The sequence below is a fragment of the Equus przewalskii genome, chromosome 31 (genome assembly GCF_037783145.1).
Source record: "Equus przewalskii isolate Varuska chromosome 31, EquPr2, whole genome shotgun sequence".
NCBI lineage: Eukaryota > Metazoa > Chordata > Mammalia > Perissodactyla > Equidae > Equus > Equus przewalskii.
In genome coordinates this window covers 29,388,962-29,407,666 of record NC_091861.1, presented here as the reverse complement: position 1 = coordinate 29,407,666, position 18,705 = coordinate 29,388,962, and the positions used below count along the sequence as shown (strand labels likewise).

At 44.1% G+C, this 18,705-nt stretch overlaps 1 protein-coding gene across 23 annotated transcripts in view; it reads right to left on the bottom strand.

The window, feature by feature from the left end:
* PPP1R12B (protein phosphatase 1 regulatory subunit 12B) overlaps nucleotides 1-18,705 on the bottom strand; it is a 206,036-nt gene that overhangs the window by 150,055 nt on the left and 37,276 nt on the right. For 22 of the 23 annotated variants that reach the window (XR_011535279.1, XR_011535275.1, XR_011535276.1 and 19 more), the window contains exon 2: nucleotides 963-1,093. The exons of the other annotated variant lie outside the window; for it this stretch is intronic. Coding sequence is in view for 17 of the 22 variants with exons in the window: in XM_070602192.1 (XP_070458293.1) it covers nucleotides 963-1,093 (131 nt within the window). In the remaining 5 variants the exon portion in view is untranslated. The remainder of the gene's footprint in view (nucleotides 1-962; nucleotides 1,094-18,705) is intronic. 23 annotated transcript variants of the gene reach the window in all.

Below are 18,705 nucleotides of genomic sequence, written 5' to 3'. Positions count from 1 at the left end.
CATACACACAGGCTCACTCCTGCCATCAGCCACACGAGCACTGTGATCAGCGGGCCAGGCATGCTCCACCTTAATTTGTACTAAGCACTGATTTTTTTTAAAACAATAAGACAGGTTTACAAAGAAGTCCAGAAAAAATCCCCAGGTCTGCCTACATCTGTGCCTAGTTCTTAGTTGCTCAAAAAGTGAACCCAGACAGTACCACAGACGGAAGCCACCTCTGCATATCTCAACAGATACAAATTACCTAAAAATAGAAGCAAACAAAAATTTCAACTAAAAAATGTTGGATTTAGGGGCTGGCCCCGTGGCCCAGTGGTTAAGTTTGCGTGCTCCGCTGCAGGCGGCCCAGTGTTTCATTGGTTCGAATCCTGGGCGCGGACATGGCACTGCTCATCAAACCACGCCGAGGCAGCGTCCCACATGCCACAACTAGAAGGACCTACAACGAAGAATACACAACTGTGTACTGGGGGGCTTTGGGGAGAAAAAGGAAAAAAATAAAATCTTTAAAAAAAAATGGTGGATTTAGCAACCACATAACACATATTATCAATTATTCCTTAAAAATAATTCAACTTCTTGCTTTTACAATTTGCAATAAAGAGAGATTATAACTCTTTATGAAATTCAAATTCTTAAGAGCAGAAGAGGGCCAGCCCCGTGGCACAGTGGTTAAGTTTGTGTGCTCTGCTTAGGTGGCCCAGAGTTCGCCAGTTCAGATCCTGGGTGCGGACCTACGCAAGCCAGGCTGCGGCAGCATCCCATACAGAAGAACCAGAACTAGAAAGACCTGCAACCAGGATATACAAGACGTACTGGGGCTTTGGGAGGGGGAGAACAAGGGGAAGATTGCCAACAGATGTTAGCTCAGGGCCCATCTTCCAAAAATAAAAAAATACAACGAGCAGAAGAGAAATGAAGTCTATTGCTACAAAGAAGGCAAACCCACAGAGACTCACTCTGCTATGTTGAGATAGCCACAGGAAGCTGCTGCATGAAGGGGGGTCCAGCCCTCGTTGTCCTGCTGGTTTACATTGGCTTTGTTCTCCACCAGAAACTTCACCATGTCCAAATTTTCATCAATACAGGCCTGGAAAGAAAATTCCATCCATTTACTCAACAAGCACTTACTGAGTTCTACCACGTGCCAGCCACTGCTCTGGGCACTGACAACGCAGCAGTTCTGACGACATATTAACTTGTATTTCTTGCACACTGATACAAGTGTCCAGAGCATGCCCTCTAAGCTTTGTGGTCTTACACAAACCCCCAAATTGTCTCCAGGTGTCAACACCTCAGCTGTGAAACAGGTACAATGATATTATCTTCTGTACAGTATATTAGGATTAATTGTGAAAGTGATTTCTAAAGAACTAAAATGCGTGAGCTGTTTCATCGTTATTATAATGTTGGAAACCACTAATTTGCTTATGAATTTTAAAAGAAAATAGTCACAGAGGATCAAAAGCAATTTCTCAGTGGGAAGTTGTAGCTTAAGATTCTAGTCGCTCAACAATCCCTGCTTTGGTGAGAAAGGATGAGGTGACCACTTCAGACTGAAGCGTGTTCTTTCTTTTCACGTATTTTCTGAACGGCTCCAAACAATACGGCAAAGCATGTTTGCAATTATGGATGGGTAGGGAGCCCCAGCCGCCCACCGCGCAGTGACACTTAGGAGAAAGCAGAGGAGCTCTCTGAACAGAGGCTTCAAACCCACGAAAAGCCTAAAAGAAACACTCACACAGAGCAAAGAGACCTGCAAAGACCAAAGAGCTGTCTTAACATATCTGCAGAGTAAAAAGATTGATAAAGGTAATCATTATCAAGGCTTAGGAGGTTCCAAAACAGCTGGGATAACTCAGGACCTAAAAGCAAGTAAGGGGGCCGGGCCAGTGGCGCAGAGGTTAAGTTTGCATGTTCTGCTTCGGTGGCCCGGGGTTCATCAGTTCAGATCCTGGGTGCAGACATGGCACTGCTTGGCAAGTCATGCTGTAGCAGGCATCCCACATATAAAGTAGAGGAAGGTGGGCACGGATCTTAGCTCAGGGCCACTCTTCCTCAGCAAGAAGAGGAGGATTGGCAGATGTTAGCTCAGGGCTAATCTTCCTAAAAATAAATAAATAAATAAAAGCAAGTAACAATCCTTTTTTAAATGTCTTTTAATCCTCTCCTTTTCAGAAAAAAAAAAGGTTAAAACTTAAGCTGAGAAGCAGTTATCCAGATCAAAAAGGTTTCTATGATCATATGAAGACATTATTTGCTGACGTTTGCACTGAGGATGCACGGGCGTGGCGGGTAGGGTGCTGGAGCCTCAGCCTGAACCAAGGTGGCGCATCCAAGGAGACCAGCACTGTATTCTTCTCCCCACGCACTGGCAGTTAAAAAAGCCAGTTTCACCAAGAATGACCTTGAGGAAGCAGTAAAAATTATTGATTTTATTAAATATCAATCCTTGATTGCATGCCTTTCAACAGGGAGTGACTGAACAGGCAGCACGGATAACGCCCGCCGCTGCGCTGGGCACAGGCATCTCGAAGGGGACGCACCGCAGCCATCTCACGGGCAAGAGGAGCCAGCTGCTTTTCTCATGGAATGCGACTTTTACTCAAAAGAACCGACAAATTATGATTATTAAGACTTAAAAATGAACAAGGTGAGCCTGTCACTTCAAAGACAATAACTGGTATTTGTTGCCAATGATAAAATTGGACCAGCCAAGTGGAATTAGCATTTTGGGAAACATCCATCCCATGAGCTTGACAGCCTCCCACTGCTGTCTTCACTGATGAGATCAGCGGGACCACCACCCAGTGGGATCAGCTCAACACAATGAATGTCTTAACATTTGGGAGATCTGCATAAGACAATGAAGCCATGTTTTCCAAATAATCAAGGGCCCTGTGCTAGAATCACGCATGGGCAAAAGATTCATTCAACGTGTCAGTCAGACCACCAGATTTTAACATCATAAAGTAAGAACAGGCCACGAAGTGGGCTCAGATTGCACACTGCAACTAACATGTAAGAAACTACAGCTTTTGGAGTTTTAGCACAGCATCCAAGAAGGATATCCACAATTGTCTCATAGCCTACTAAATACTCCTCCCTTTTTCAAACATGGATCTAGATGAGGCCAGATTTCCTTTATATACTTGAATCAAAACAACATATCACAGCAGATTGAATGCAGACATTAAGAGAGATTTTTACAAATGTAAAACAATGCCATTCTTCTCATTATTTTTTGTTTTTGAAAGTATATAGTTATTTTCAATTAAAACACGTGATTTACATTACCATGTAATAGGTTATTGCTATTTTAAATGAATAAGTACATGTTTTTAAATTTCTCGGTAATATACAATAACCCATATGAACAAATGTTCTTTGGAGTCCTGAATAAATTTCTTGAGTGTAAAGGAATCCTGACAGCAAACAGTTTGAAAACCACCATCTTCAATCAAACATACCAAGAGATATTTTGTGGTCAGAACGAGCAACTGTTTAAATACGAAGCTGAGCGAAGAATTCAAGTCAGAAATCTTCTCTTAAGTAGTACATATCTTCACGAGAGAACTAATGGGAACGCCCTCTAGAGTTCAGAGGTAAAACTCACGTCAATCCTGCCATGAAGCAGGGGATGGATGAAAAAAGGCTGATTCACTTTAGACGAAAATTTAATTAGGTAACACTGGTTATAAATGTCATCTTTGTTCATTTTTTCCTAAACCATTGGATACTCTTTTTACAACTACTGAGTTAGCTACACATACCTGCCTAGATTTGATTTGCTCAGTATAATATATCCCTCCACCCTGACCATTTGAGGCCAGATGACTTTTACAACCAATATTGATAATGGTCTCTTCAAGAAGTTGCTCCAAAAACTACATTTCTTCTATGGCTTATGAACTTCCACAATCATTCCCCATTTACTCTTTACTTCTTCGCCATGTGAAATATTTCATAAATATTCATAATATTTTAAAATATTTCATAATAATGCTTATCACTAAATTTCTCATCTGTTGCCTGTCCACCAGTCTGCAATCCCATAGGGCAAGATTTAGCCAACTCACTGCAGAGAACCTCACTAAAAACTGTTAATAAAGATGTCTATGTGAAACGATGGAAGGGGGTACTTTTCAACAAGGTAGTGAAGTCCAAGGAGAAGAAAGTGCTTTAGAGGTTAAGTACACAGCCCACGTAATAATCAACTCCTGTATCCAGAAGATCAAATGTGCCATCTTAACCTGTGTTAAGCAGCTGGGTCAACTGCTTCTTGCTTGGTTGCAAAATTTCTTTGGCTCTGAAAGAAGAACAGTCTAAAAGCTTAGTTCCAGTAGCTATGCCACCCCCAGGCAGATTTTTGGAAGCCAGTGTTTTCAAGATCACTCTTTGTCCTTTCAAGATGACACCAGCCAAATTCCAGAGGGCCTAAAATAAGCCCAGCTAGTCCAGGTATCAAAGGGGAAGAAACCTATTTTTTTCTCTTGCCTTCCATCTTACTTCTCTCCCTTCCTTTTCTTAATCTCTTTCACCCCATCATGACTTTAGTTCTCTTCCTTTTCAGCTTCATGATATTTTTGTCTATGAATCTCAAATCCTTGATACAGTATTTTTATAAGAATGACACTGTGAGGACGTTTGAAAGAACAACAACAAGCTGGCCTAATCTGCAATGTAATTTGGCAGATCATCAACCTCCAAATAATCATCTCAGAGAAAATAAAGCAGGCCAATTGTCCAATCATCCCCTACATCCTCCACAAAGAGGACAGTACATTGTTGAAAGCATCACCTCTGGAGTCAGACAGATCCGAGTCTGCATACCAGCTCTGCCAATGCGTATAATCTCGAGTGAGGGATGTAACCTCAGCGTTGGTGCACTCATTGACAGCACGCGAATACCACCTACCCCATAGAATTTCGTGAGGATTAAAGGAGACACACCTTGGAACGGTGCCTGGCACTGCTGTTGTTTTCAAGCCAACAGTTTAACAAATACCAACTTCCCCAGGAAAAAGCACAAACTGTACCTACTCCTCACCCATCACTGCTCTCCCCACCTCCAGTATCTTATGGGAGGAAGGCGCTTTGGTTAAAAATGTCTTCGAACTAGCAAGATTTGGAGCTTGTCTGTTAAATATGACTTCAGAAAATTCCCTAACGTCCAGGATCCTGCGGGTTCCTAAATTCAGGAGCCATGTGAATAAAAGAGCAGGTACCACGGTTAAGCTGAAGGAGAATCATCCTGGAGAGACTCATCAACAGAGTCGTAGGAATTCACTCCAGGAAACATCTCGGAGTCACTGTTCTCTGGGTTTTTTGTCTTTCTTTTTTTTACTCCAGAAGAAGCAATAGGACTAACGCCATGGAGGAGAGACGAATAGTCCCTGAAACCTTCTCAAGTGAATAACGACTAAATTTAGACGCCCTCTGCCCCCTCCGTCTGCAGCTGTGCTGCTGACTCACGCATGGCTGCGGCAGGCGGATGAGCGGATCGCCCGTCCGTAAAACCTGGGCAGGACCAGGGCCTCCACGAAGGGCCTTACTGAACCCTCCAGACACACGGTCTTTCCTTTTCCTCAACAGGCACAGGAGGCTCAACACGCCTTGATGTTACTCATAACAGCACCAGGGAATCCTTCTTTGCATTTAACCCAAGCCCTTCTGCTGTGGCTTATGTCCATTTCCTTCTATTTTGCACTCCTGAAGACACACAGAATATTACTAAAGTAAAAACTTGTTCTAAGCTTAAGAAAAGGAGATATTATTTACTAGTCCAGAGAGCTATTAGAAAAGTTGCCAGGGAATAACTCAAAGCTTCCTAAAACCAGCATGTCACAGTTCCCTGGCAATGACCCGCTCTCTCCAAGGGAAAATAGTTGATTTTACCAACGAAATAGGGAAAGAGCACTGTGATCTCTCTACTGTACCCAACGCTGCTCTCTCCATATCAAAGGCAAAAGCGGCTTGATCAGTGCCAGGATTAAATCTGGGAGTGCAGAGAAGGCCCTACCAAACAAAGCCGCCTCGTTCCCAAAATAGCCTGCAACTGTCACCGCCACCAAGTGCCACTGGCTCCAAGAGCCGACCTTGCTGCTGTGTCTGAGAACACTGCTCAAACTCCTGCCTTGGCCCCAGAACAGCTCTCTTCCCCACAGAAGCCTGCTCCAGGTGCCAGGGCAGATGATACGCCAGGAGCCATGCTTCGTGCAGCCTAACACCTGCTGGTTGGGGTTGTCCAGCCCACGCCTGCCTTGATTTCAGCAAATTGTGCTGACAAGAGTGTGGGAAATAATGATGCTGGTAATATATCCCCGTTCCGTACCCTTCACTATTTTATTCTTTATCGTCCCCAAATTTATATAATTTAATAGTAATAATTTAAATATAATTTACATAATTTGACATTTATATAATCCCAAAGTTACAAAAATTCAACTTTATGTTGAAAACTCTAAGTGCTTGGAGATAACAGCAAAGAGCATAATTTCTTTCACACGAATATTTACCAGCCAAATGCCAAATCCCCGAATCAGCTGCAGGAACTTCTCAAGTCCTGCTGGCAAAGCGAGAACATGAATCCCACATTGGCAGGAACCTGTGGTTATTCGTTCACTGAGGAACACACACCTAGAACAGCACTTGGCACATAGTAGGCCCTCGACAAACGTCTGTTGAACAAACGAATGAATGTCCCAAAGCATGGGAAGTCATACTTTCTGTACATCCAGTTGATTCTCAGTTATCTAAAACCATCCAAAGATTTCTCTCTCGGCTGCCCAAATGGGTCCCACCAAAATCGTACGGCACTTCCAGGACGGACTGGGCCAGGTCAAGGCCCATGTTGTATGCTGCTGCCTCTCGCCTTTCTGTATCGTCCATGATCTCCTTCCCACGGGTGGAGTGTGCTGAATGGTGGCCCCCAAAAATACATCCACGTCCTCATCCCTGAAACCTGTGAATGTCACCTGACTTGGAAAAGGGATCTCTGCAGACACAGTAAGGACCTTGAGATGAGGAGATCATCCTCGATTATCCAATTAGGCCCTAAACCCAATGACAAGGATCCTTATGAGAGACAGACAAAGGGACATTTGAAACAGACAGAGGAGGAGGCAATGCAACCACTGAGGCTAAGGTTGGAGTGATGGAGCCACAAGACAAGGAACGCCCCAGTCACCAGAAACTGGAAGAGGAAAAGAATAAATTTTCCCCTGGAGCCTCCAGAGGGAGTGTGGCCCTACCGACACCTGGATTTCAGACCTCTAGCCTCCAGAACTGTGAGATCGTAAAGTTCTGTTGGTTTAAGCTACCAGGTTTGTGGTGATTTGTTACGGAAGCCATAGGAAACTAATACAATTGGCACAGAATAGGGGGTCAGAACCTAGAGCGTCTGCCGCATCTCCATTCCTTGGTGTTAATGAAAATCACAGCAGTGATTGCCAGATGAAAAGTAGTCCAAAAATTAATTATACCACCTTTGACAAGACAATTACATTTAATAGAAAGTTTTAGAAGGTTTAGCCTGAATAGCAAACGCCCTGAAAGACTGGAGCATGGTTCTCACATTAGGCATTCTGCTCAGAGTATTCTGGCTGAGGACTGAAACTGAAACCAGGGTGGCAGTGTTGACTGACAAATTTGCCGTGAGACCCAATGTTTCTAACCTCAAGGTCCCCTGGCTCCATGAGGTAGCCTCATCACACGACAAGAACTTATACAAGTAAATCAAAGGTGGTAAAAGGGTCAGTAAATCTGGAAATCTCAACCATCAGCGGCTCATCCCCACGAGATGCCTTTACCGCATCAGTAGTCCTTCCAAGTACCTGCCTCTCCATTCCAGTCATGATGGAGGGAGCTGCTGCTTGAGAGAATCCTAACAGCAGTCCACTCCAGCACAACAGGTGCCTCCAGCAGCTGTCAGCCCTGTGCCAAAGACTCACCGCCCCACTGGCACAGACAGCTTGGCTCCAGGTGGTGAGAACTATATCTGAGTATGTACTCAGTGGTCAGGCAGGCTCTGGACCCAGATCTATAGCCTTTCAGGAGACAGAGCCAAGAGAGACAGCAGAAGTAAAGAATTTTCCATGGAGCGTCACACTGACTAAGATTTTTGTTCTCAGTAAACTGTCAGATTACCCTCAAGACTGTAAATAAACGTTTACTAACTGGGACCAGAGAACACCTTCCTTTAGTCAAGACCAAGCATCATATTGCCTAAGGGTTGAAAATATTCAGATTTCAACACTATGTTCATTCTGGATTCTGATAAGACCTCCTTTAAATGCCCCGCGCCCTTACCCATCTCCATTCCCCAGGTATCATCCACTCAAAGGAAGAAAAGCCCACTGAGTTGTCTTATAGGTATCACCACGGCAACTTTCCGACTACACCAGGCTATACCCATCCGAGCTAACTCTTGTCCTCAAGGCAGGTTTTTAAAAAGTCATGAAGAAGAAAGAAGATGAAGAAAGGCCCCCCAAAATGGAAGCTGCATCTTCTCAAAGCCCACGATTATTCTTCAAACCTCTACTTCGTTACTCGTTGATAATCCTAACTTTGAGGAACAGTAAATGAGGGCTAGAGATTGTGGTAAAAATCCCACGCATGAGTTTCTCTCAGGTCAACAGTATACACAGCTGAGTCACTCTGACGCTTCTATGAAAAGAAAGCCCTTGCTGAAGTCATCTTCTTACCAATTCTGCTCATAAGAGCTGAGGCAACCTAGGTAATGGAATGAGTCTCCTTAACCGACTTGATCAAAAGAGGTTCCTGGGAAAAAGAATATAACAAAGCTGTGAAAGAAGGAAAGAATGTGGTAGTCGGAGCAATAAGCGTTAGGACTTTTCATTTTACAGACGGAGAAACTAGGCCCAGAAAAGTTAAATGACTTATTTAAGGTCATATATTCAGTTGCAGAACCATCCAAATGTTTCCTACCTACCAATATAGAGGTATCCAAAATAAAGCTCCTGGGCCAGGCTCAAGATACCACTTGGCTCATGGAACATTTTTAATACCTGATACTATCTTCCTAAAAATAACTTTACTTTAGCAAATACAGAGTAAACTGATATTAGTCTGGCTCTCCAATAATTTCATATGAGGAATGTGGCCAATTGGTCGATTTCTCTTGGTCACTCCTGACTAGGCTAAACACAAAGCTCCCACTAAAGTGCTGTGGTTACCACTGTGTTTACCAGCGGGGTCTGGATTAGAAACCTTCCCCATCTTGGCTACCTGTCTTAACCACAGCCCCCAAAGGTCTACTCCACTGCCAACTTGGCATGGAGGGCCAACTGCTGTCCCATGGAGACGGAGTTTCCTACTTAACTCCAGATCACTCTGTGCCCATAAACAAGTGTTTCACAAGCCGCAAGAGTACAGCCTGGAAGCTATCGTGTGGGCAATGCTCCAGAGCCGTCAAGTAAGCCTTGCAAAAAGGGGGAAGGCAGTTCTGGGATCTGAGCTGGGTAAGGAGTAAAAGCCACAAAGAAATTATAGGAAGATTAAATTCTCAGAAAGTATAAATCAGAGCAGCAAATTTTATCCCTAAAAGGAGATATTAAATAAGAAGTCATTACTTTCCCAGTATATTTTCATCAAGAGTTTTACATAGGCAAAGCTAGTAATATGTTAGCCCATATCACTAACTGGCACGTCTCCCCATGTGTAGAGTCCCACGTGGTAGAAGATACGGGAGAAAGCAGTAATCTAACCCTACCCAGTACAGTGTACTGGTTAAGAGTGCAGACTATGAATAAGACTTCCTGGGTTCAAATCCCAGGTCCACTAATTAGTAGTTTCGTGATCTTAGATCAAGTTATCTCTGCATGCCTCAGTTTCCTCATCTGTAAAATTATCATGCCAATCACAGTACCTACTTCACAGGGTTACAAATGAGCTCATGTACCTGAACACACGCAGTGCCCAGCATGTGCTGGTTAAACACTCTGTAAGTGTTAGCTGCTATTGTTACTTTATTACCCTTGTTTAGTCTCTAGGAGTTAGCAGGAACACTCCTTTCCATACAAGAAAGGGTAAAATTATACACTTAATATAACATAAAGATAGCAGAAACTCTACGTAAGTTCCAGTAGATGCCAACACACCACAGTCAGGTTCGTTTAATAAGAGAAGGAAATGAACTAAAGGTAGGACTCGAGGAAAGGGAAGACGACGATCAGGAGTGAAAGAATGACTCCTAGAGACGGCAAAGGTAGTACAGGGGCTGCAGACTGAACTTGACCATGACAGAGTCACTGGCTACACAGGGTTCACCACGTCTACTGTTCGACAGGCAGAAAACTGGAGAAGACGGAGTTAAGTTCCGGATCTGACACTGACTCACTTTACCAAAGAACAGGTTAGGAATTTACCTTAGCAATGTGTTCCTTGACTGTAAAGAGCTTTTCCCACCTACTCATGTAACAAACATTTACTGAGGCCTATACTAGGGCAGACACAGTCCTTAGAGAGAGATGCAGGCACAAAAATGAATAAAACTTTACCATTTAGTGGTGGAAAGAGACACGTAAATGATACATGCAATAGAAATCATCCTCTAATATAAAATGAGAGATATCTACAAAGTGTTATAGTACAAAGTAAGGAGTTAACCAACTTTGTCTGGGGTGACAGAAGGAGGAGTCAGCTAGCGGGAAAAGCAGGGACAAGGAGAATCAGAAGCAAAGGGAACAGCACACAAAGGTCTGTAGGAGAGAAAAAAAGACAATTTTTTGGAATGGTGAGAAGTTTGGCATGCTTGTCCTCAGACTGGCGTGGGGCACACGTGAAAATCTGAATAGGGCTTCATTTGCCATACTGAAGAATTTGAACTGGACCCTCAGGCTACGGGAAACGGAAGGAAGAGAGGCTGTGGTAGGCTGGCAGCAGCAAAGGTCCCTGTGTCCCACGATAACGAGGAGCCCCGACCCTGGAGGCAACGGGGAGGTACTGAGCTGTTCAATTGAGGGAGCGACACTACGGGAAGTGTCTTAGAATGACAACTGCAGCGGGAATACGAAGACTGAACTGCAGGCAGGAGAAGCTCACGGCAGAGACACCACTCAGGAAATTATCATCAAGGCTGGAGGGGACGAGGTCTTGAAGTCAGGTATGGGCCCTGGAGACATGGAGGAGGGGATGGATTTGAGAAGCGTTCCTGAGGTAGAAGGGACAGGGTGGCTGATTAGAATGCCAATAGTGAAAAAGGATAACACAGAGATTTTTAAGAGCTTAGGACCCTAAGTAGACTGTGACACCACTTAGCCAAAGCAGGGACTATAAGGAAATCTAAGAAGTCTTTTCTGTTTCTGATTTCACTCTAGTGCTAATTTCTCTTAAAGCCCAAGTGACTTATATCCAGGAACTACATCTGAGTAGCAAGCTAGCATGTCCTGCTTGCTGCCCTTTCCATATTGAATAATCCACTGTGAGCCCAGGGAAATCAAGGCCAACCAGCCCAGCCTCATGGCTGTGCCCTGCTCCACAGCAAAGCCCTGGCTGGGTGGGTCTCAGGAACGCTGTGCGTGGAGCTGGCACAACATCGTTGTACAGGAGCCTACAGAGCAGGGGAACTGAGGTCACAGGACAAGGTCTCAGCTACTCCTGAAATTTCTTTCAAGTCACACATTACTGACTGCAACGGGGACTTTACAACTCAAAAAGACACCTTCAGTTTTTTTCTCTAAAATTAAAATCTTTGGGATAGAAAAATAGTCAATTAAAACCATTTTCTTTGGCCCATGTGGCATTTCGAAAATAAAGATTTTTCACATTAAAAAAACCCCATATTTGAGACTTTTAAAAAATTAGAGTATCTGGCAATGCTGGGGCCACGGTCCCACAGAGTAACAACGGCTGGAGCTGAGCAGCAGCTGCCTTCTCCAGGCAGAGCACGAGCACCTGATGGCCCACCCACCAGTCTGTCCTGCACTATTAACAACCCCGCCTGCTGTGTTAATTTACAGGACCTGCCCATCCCTGTCAGACATTTACCCACATATTTTATTATGAAAATGTTCAAACATACAGAAACGCTGAAAGAACTTCATCGTGAATACTCACACACCCGTGGCCTGGAGCCCACCACCACAGTGTGCCGTCCCTGCCTCATCACCCTCCACCCCTCCTGCATTCAGCCCACTTCAGACACTCGCACTAACTTACCCAAACACTTCACCATGCACGTCGTTAACTAGAGCTCAGTACTTGTTTGCAGTTTTATTTTTCTTTTGAAGTAAAATTTACATACAGTGAGAAGCACAAATCGTAAGTGTACATTCAATGAGTTTTGACAAATGTATACCCTTGTGTTACCGTGGTCTGTGTCACCTCGTAGGCATGTGGGCTGTGTCCTGAGGCGTCTGACCGCTGGGACAGGGAAATGCTTTTCTACGTTGCTCTGACCTCAACACTGTCGTGGACAAGGAAATGCTGGCAATGAGCAGAAATGCAGCTGACCTCTCTTCAGGTCATCTTATTTCTGCTGGGCCTTAACAGACCAAATCTAGGTATAATCAATTTTGCTGATAATATAAATTCACTATTGGGCTTGAAAGAGAAGATGCTAATGGTTGAGACTTTAGAAATCTAAATAACTTTTTCTTCCTGAAAGCACCAAGCTCAACAATATAAGAAACACAGCCAGGGCCGGCCCCGTGGCCGAGTGGTTAAGTTCGCGCGCTCCGCTTCGGTGGCCCAGGGTTTCGACGGTTCGGATCCTGGGCGCGGACATGGCACCACTCGTCAGGCCATGCTGAGGCGGTGTCCCACATGCCACAACTGGAAGGACCCACAACTAAAATATACAACTATGTATTGGGGGGATTTGGGGAGAAAAAGCAAAAAAAAAATAATACAAGTAATACAGTAAACAACACGAGCATCCCATGCAGAAGTGTCAGACTCCACTCTCCCTGACTAGCTCAGAGCGAGTGCCAAGGTAACAGGAAAGTTTCCGTTATTTACTTGATCAGAGAAAGTATTCCTAAATTCAGGAAGCGATCAGGAATAGCAGAAAAGTAGAAATCTTGTGTTCCAAAGGTAGAATAACGGGCAGAGGAAACCTGAAAGACGGATTCAAAATTTACTGTTAAGTCACAGACGTTCCAGAGCCCAACAATGCAATGGCATCCCTTCTAGAAAATGACAATGAAAAAGGGCCCCTGCCTCCTTCGAAGGTAAGTGCCCAAGCCTCCTGGCGCACTCCGCCGGCAGCATGCTCACAGGCAGGTGAGCCTCGCCAACACACCGCTGCAGAGGCGCCGAGGGCTCAGGAGAGAGCGTGTCACCTCGCTCTTTCAATCTGCCTCAACATCTTGTCTACAGAGTGGCCTTGAGCCCAAGCTCTGAGCAAGTGTAGATCTAGGACAGAGGGAGACAGCAAGTTTCACAACAGAATGAGGGACATTACAAGATCCTGTACAGGCAAGAGAGTCTAACTCCAGTGGCACAGCCCATCCCAGCCTTTCCACAACTGAGAGTCCTAGCTGCAAGACAGAAAGCACCAAGCTGAACCTTCCTTTTATCTCAGGGGTGACATGAGGACACATCAACAAATAGGAAAACAGATTTTTAAGAAGAAAAGTAGCCATAAATCCAAGTACTGCTTTTAACACATGTTCTCTGTGTTATTTCATAAAACAAAGCACATCATGAGGCAGTCCCGTACGCTGATTTAGAGCAGGGTCAGCAAACTTTCTCTGACAGAGCCAGACAGTAAGTATTTCAGGCTCTGCAGGTCACACAGTCGCTGCAGAGTGACAGCAGCCACAGACAATACTGAACCAGTAAGTGTAGCTGTGTTCCAGTGAATTCATGGATACCGAAACCTGAATTTCATGTAAGTTTCACACGTCACAAAATATTATTCTTTTGCTTTTTTCAGCTAATTAAAAATGCAAAAACCGTTTTTAACTTGTAGGCTGGACAAACCAGGTAGTGGGCTAGATCTGGCCTGTAGGCTCTAGTTTGCTGACATCCAAGTTAGAGCACTGGCCAGAAGTCTGAGTTCAAACGCGAGCTGGGAAATTTAATGGCCATAAGACCCGAGGTAAGTTACTTCCCACTCTCTGCCTCAGTTACTTCATCTTTAAAATGGGAATAACAGTAGTGTTCTTCAGTCTGCTGGGGGACTACATGACATATATGTACTACAGTTGGAACTGACTTGCACAGAGTCATGCACGTTACTCCAGCACTATATGCCATTCCCACAGCAATTCCCCAAACGCGCCACACTTTCACACGCCTCCCCCCACTTACATGTGCCATTTCCTCTGCCTGGACTGCACTTCCCTGCTTAGGGCTTCACTGTGATCTCAAAGATAGTCTGAATATCCCTCCTCCATGAAGCCTGCCTTCACCGGCCTTCTCATCCTGGCAGTTAGTCTCTACCACCTGTGTTTCCAAGTACCTATTCGCGTGCACTGCATTTTACCGCAGTTATCTTTGACTATGGACTTCCCATACAGACTGTCACCTCCTTTGTTGCAGAGATGATGACTCACTGATTGTATCCCCAGGGCCTAGAAGTGCACTCTACACGCAGAATGCATTCAATGTATATTTGCTTAGTGGTATTACTAACGATGAGAACATAACCTAATACATTATGTGTATCTAGGATAGAAATCTCCTGGTTCTATGACAAACATGTGACTAGAACTAAATATAAAAATAATTTCTAACATCCTATTTTTAGCACAATCAATCATGTTAATATTCACCCCCAGGCACATCCAGTGAGCATGCAGAGTTTGTCCTGCTGCTGGTAGCTGGTAGCAGACACCTCAGAACCCACACAGTGATAATCACAATACCAGCGTTCAGTAATTCAAAAGTCCAGCTCCAACCTCATTTATACAAAATAACCTGTGTTTGGTAGTAGGGGAAAGAGGGGAGAAAACAATGAAATGTGAAATTTCCACCAACATAACACTGTAAATGACAAAAGGCCAGCTCACAGAACGGGGCTCTTTTCTGATCCTGCTCTTAGACTCTTAAGGAAACAGTCAGTGATCAAAAGGCTTCACCAAAGCCACAGGAGAGGTACGTTCTCTCCCCGTGGCAGCATCCTAACTAAAACACAGTTACTTGGGCAACCCAAGGCCCTGCCCTGGCCACTCCCAGCTGGCCAGGGTGTTCTGCCTCCGTGCTCAGACCTCAGCCAGGCAAGCTATGATGCTATGCCAGACTCAGCACTCCCTCCGACAGAAGGTTCCTTGTGTCTGGTGATACGGGGCTAACGAGTACACCTGGATATTGTCTCTTTTTTAAAAAATCAAAGCTGTTTTGGAAGAATACGCTAGAGGGAGAAGGAATTTCAAAGTAACCAAATAATGAACATTTGCTGAAGGGCAATTTAATGTCATCAAAATCCGTCAAATGCCGTAACAACTAAGAAGAGAGTCCAGCGAAGACTCAGATCACAGTTCACCAGGTATACTCTCATGACATGACATGAAAGAGGAGCTTTTCACTTTCCAAGTTAATGTCACATTTGCAAAATCTCAGCTGGTTTCTGTGGAAATGACATCATAATTGCTTTGTCCTTGGGTGTGTAATGCACCGGCCGAGAATTATCAGTTTCTCCAGAGGTCTCTTTCCCTCTTTTAGGCCATGAGATCATACACTATGAGAATTTCCTGAATTTAAGGAACAGAAAACCCAACATACAGAAGATATTTCTCTTAGGACTACGCTGAATTCTTGTCACTGTCATTGTTATTACTATTATCATCATCATCATTATCATCTTCAGTGCCTGGAAATGGCTTCATGTATACTATTTGAACATTGCTGAATTCAGACACCCTCATGACTGTGAATTCATAACATAATTCTAGGCACGTCATATCAACTTTTTTATTCCAATAATACATTACTGTAATAAAGTTGATCAATAGGAATGGGTTTATTGTATTTTAGAGACAGATTAATTTCAATGAAATAATAAAATATAAGTAAATTACAGGGGCCGGCCCAGTGGTGCAGAGGTTAAGTGCGCATGTTCTGCTTTGGCGGCCCAGAGTTTGCCGGTTTGGATCCCGGGTGTGGACATGGCACCACTTGGCAAGCCATGCTGTGGCAGGTGTCCCACATATAAAGTAGAGGCAGATGGACATGGATGTTAGCTCAGGGCCGGTCTTCCTCAGCAAAGAGAAGAGGATTGGCAGATGTTAGCTCAGGGCTAATATTCCTTAAAAAAAAAAAATCTTCTATAAGTAAATTATAATATAATTCTTTCTTTCGAAATACTCAAAATTTAAATATATTCCCATAGGTCTTCCCAAAAGTCCTCTAAGGAAGGGAAAGGTATGATAACAATGGTGATAGCAGCCGAAGTTTTTTGAGGACTGTTTGAAGCTGGGCATGTGGACAAGAGATGGGAAGAGAACAGAGTGGAAAGAAGTCCTAGCACCAAGCTTTGAGAAATTCCAGCATTTAAAATCCACGTAGAAAAGGATGTACAAACCAGGAAGGTGCAACCAGAGAAGGAGGAAAAAAAAAAACAAGAGAAATGTATCATGGAATCATAGGATAAAAGTGTTTCCGGAAGGAGAGCGTGGCTGATGCTGCCGACAGTCAAGGAAGATGAAGAAGGGAGACGTCAGAATTAGCGGGCTGAAGGGCACGGACGGCCTCAGCAAGAATGCTTCAATGCCGCAGTAAGGCAAAGGCAGAGAAATGGAATAAAGAGTGAAGGGACAGGAAAGCATTGCTAAGTCTTGAAAAACACGGCTAAGAAAGGGAGGAAAAAGACAAGGTGATAAAAGAGGCCAGGAAGGGCCCAGGGGATTTTGTTATTGTAAGATGGAGGAGATCCGCGCATGTTTAGTGACATGTGGAAGGGTGCCAGTGAAAGGGAAAGTTGGAGAGAGACTGAATAGTGTCTGGTTGCCGAGAAAGGTTCCAAAACAAAGACAGAAGGATCAGACAGGAAGAACACCTTGCCACTCCAAGAGGGAGGAAGGAAGGAAGGAAAAGAGAATGCTTCTGACAAAGGCAGGGTGGTTTGCAGGTGAAAAGTTAAAGAAATTCTAATCTAACTTCTCTGTTTTCTATCTTATCTGCGAAGTAGTAGTAATAATCATAACAGTAACAGAGATGGTGGTAGGAGTAATATTTTTTATTATATTAAATTAATATTTAATAAACACATTATGGTAACTATATGATTACTGTAGTACTTATATAATTAATAAATTTTAAATATTACTAACCAGCTAATATTTTTGAGTACTATGGGTTAAGCACTGTTCCATACATTAATTCATTTAATCCTTCTAGCAAGCTTTTAAGATGGATGTTATTATTGTTCTCATTTTTAAAAGGTTAAGTAATTTGCCCAAGGTCACACGGCTAAAAACTGAGAAGCCAGCATTCAAACCCAATGAGTCTGGCTCCAGAGCCTACGCTCTGAACCACTGCATCACACACACAACTCTCAGTGTAGCACCCTGAGGGTCCCTAGAGACTTTACCAGGTCTCATGTTAGAGCTCTTTAAAGAGCTCTTTTTGGTGCATGATGGAGACAAAGGCCAGATCAGAGGTTTTGTGCAGTGGGAAGCAAGGCGGTAGGAGGTGATACCACCTGTTGAGAAAAACGGAGGAAGTACAGTGGTCAGAGCACCGGTGAGGAGAGTAGAGAAGTATGAAACGACCATTTCAGGGAAAGAAGTAGTGAGCTGACCAGAGAGACATAATAGAGTTTCCAGAAAAAACAGGCTATTTGAGGGGCCAGCCCCATGGCCAAGTGGTTAAGTTCGGGCACTCCGCTTCAGCGGCCCAGGGTTTCCCTGGTTCAGATCCTGGGCGCAGACCTAGCACCACTCATCAGGCCACGTTGAGGCGGCATCCCACACAGCAGAGCCAGAAGGACCTACAACTGGAACATACAACTGTGTACTCAGGGGCTTTGGGGAGAAGAAGGAAAAAAAACAGAAAGAAGATGGGCAACAGATGATAGCTCAGATGCCAACCTTTAAACAAACAAACAAACAAAATGGGCTATTTGAATTTGGTGACCATGAATGTAAACTGGTAAAAATCTGCACTATTTTGTGATTTTTCAACCACTTAGGTGGAACCAGAGAGAAATCAGAGTTGGGTTCATCCAGGGTTAGGACTTGGCCAGATAAATTCAAAAATCTCAGAGAGGTAAAAGAGCTTAAGGTTCAAGGAAAGCATTACTAAAGTGCACAGGGAATCTAAGCAAGATAAGAAGGAAAGCTGATAAACTCGGAAGAAAGGAGATGAGGTAAAGAACTGGAAGGCCTGATGAGAACTTGGTTATAAGGGGGTGACTGAACTAGCAATTACATATTATCATCAGAAAGCCAGAGGCTTAGAGGAGTGGCTCAGGGGAAAACTGTGTCATAGGTGTGACTGTGGAAGTGGGTGACAGAGGACGTCACTCCAAATGAGGAAGCTGAGAAACTATGAGGCCAGAGTGTCGAAGCCCTGATAGCAACGAGATGGAGAGGACACTGTGAGTTGTCTCCGATGAATGAGGGGGGAAGAAGGTGGCACAGCCAAAAGGTGCGAGCATCAGAGGAGCAGAAGGCATTCTGCTTTCACAGGAGGGTATGGAAGTAATGCTCCAGAAGCGACAATGGGGAAGCACAGGGACACTAATCCTACTTCCTGACACTGGGTCACGTGCGACCCCTGAGAATAAAACCACTT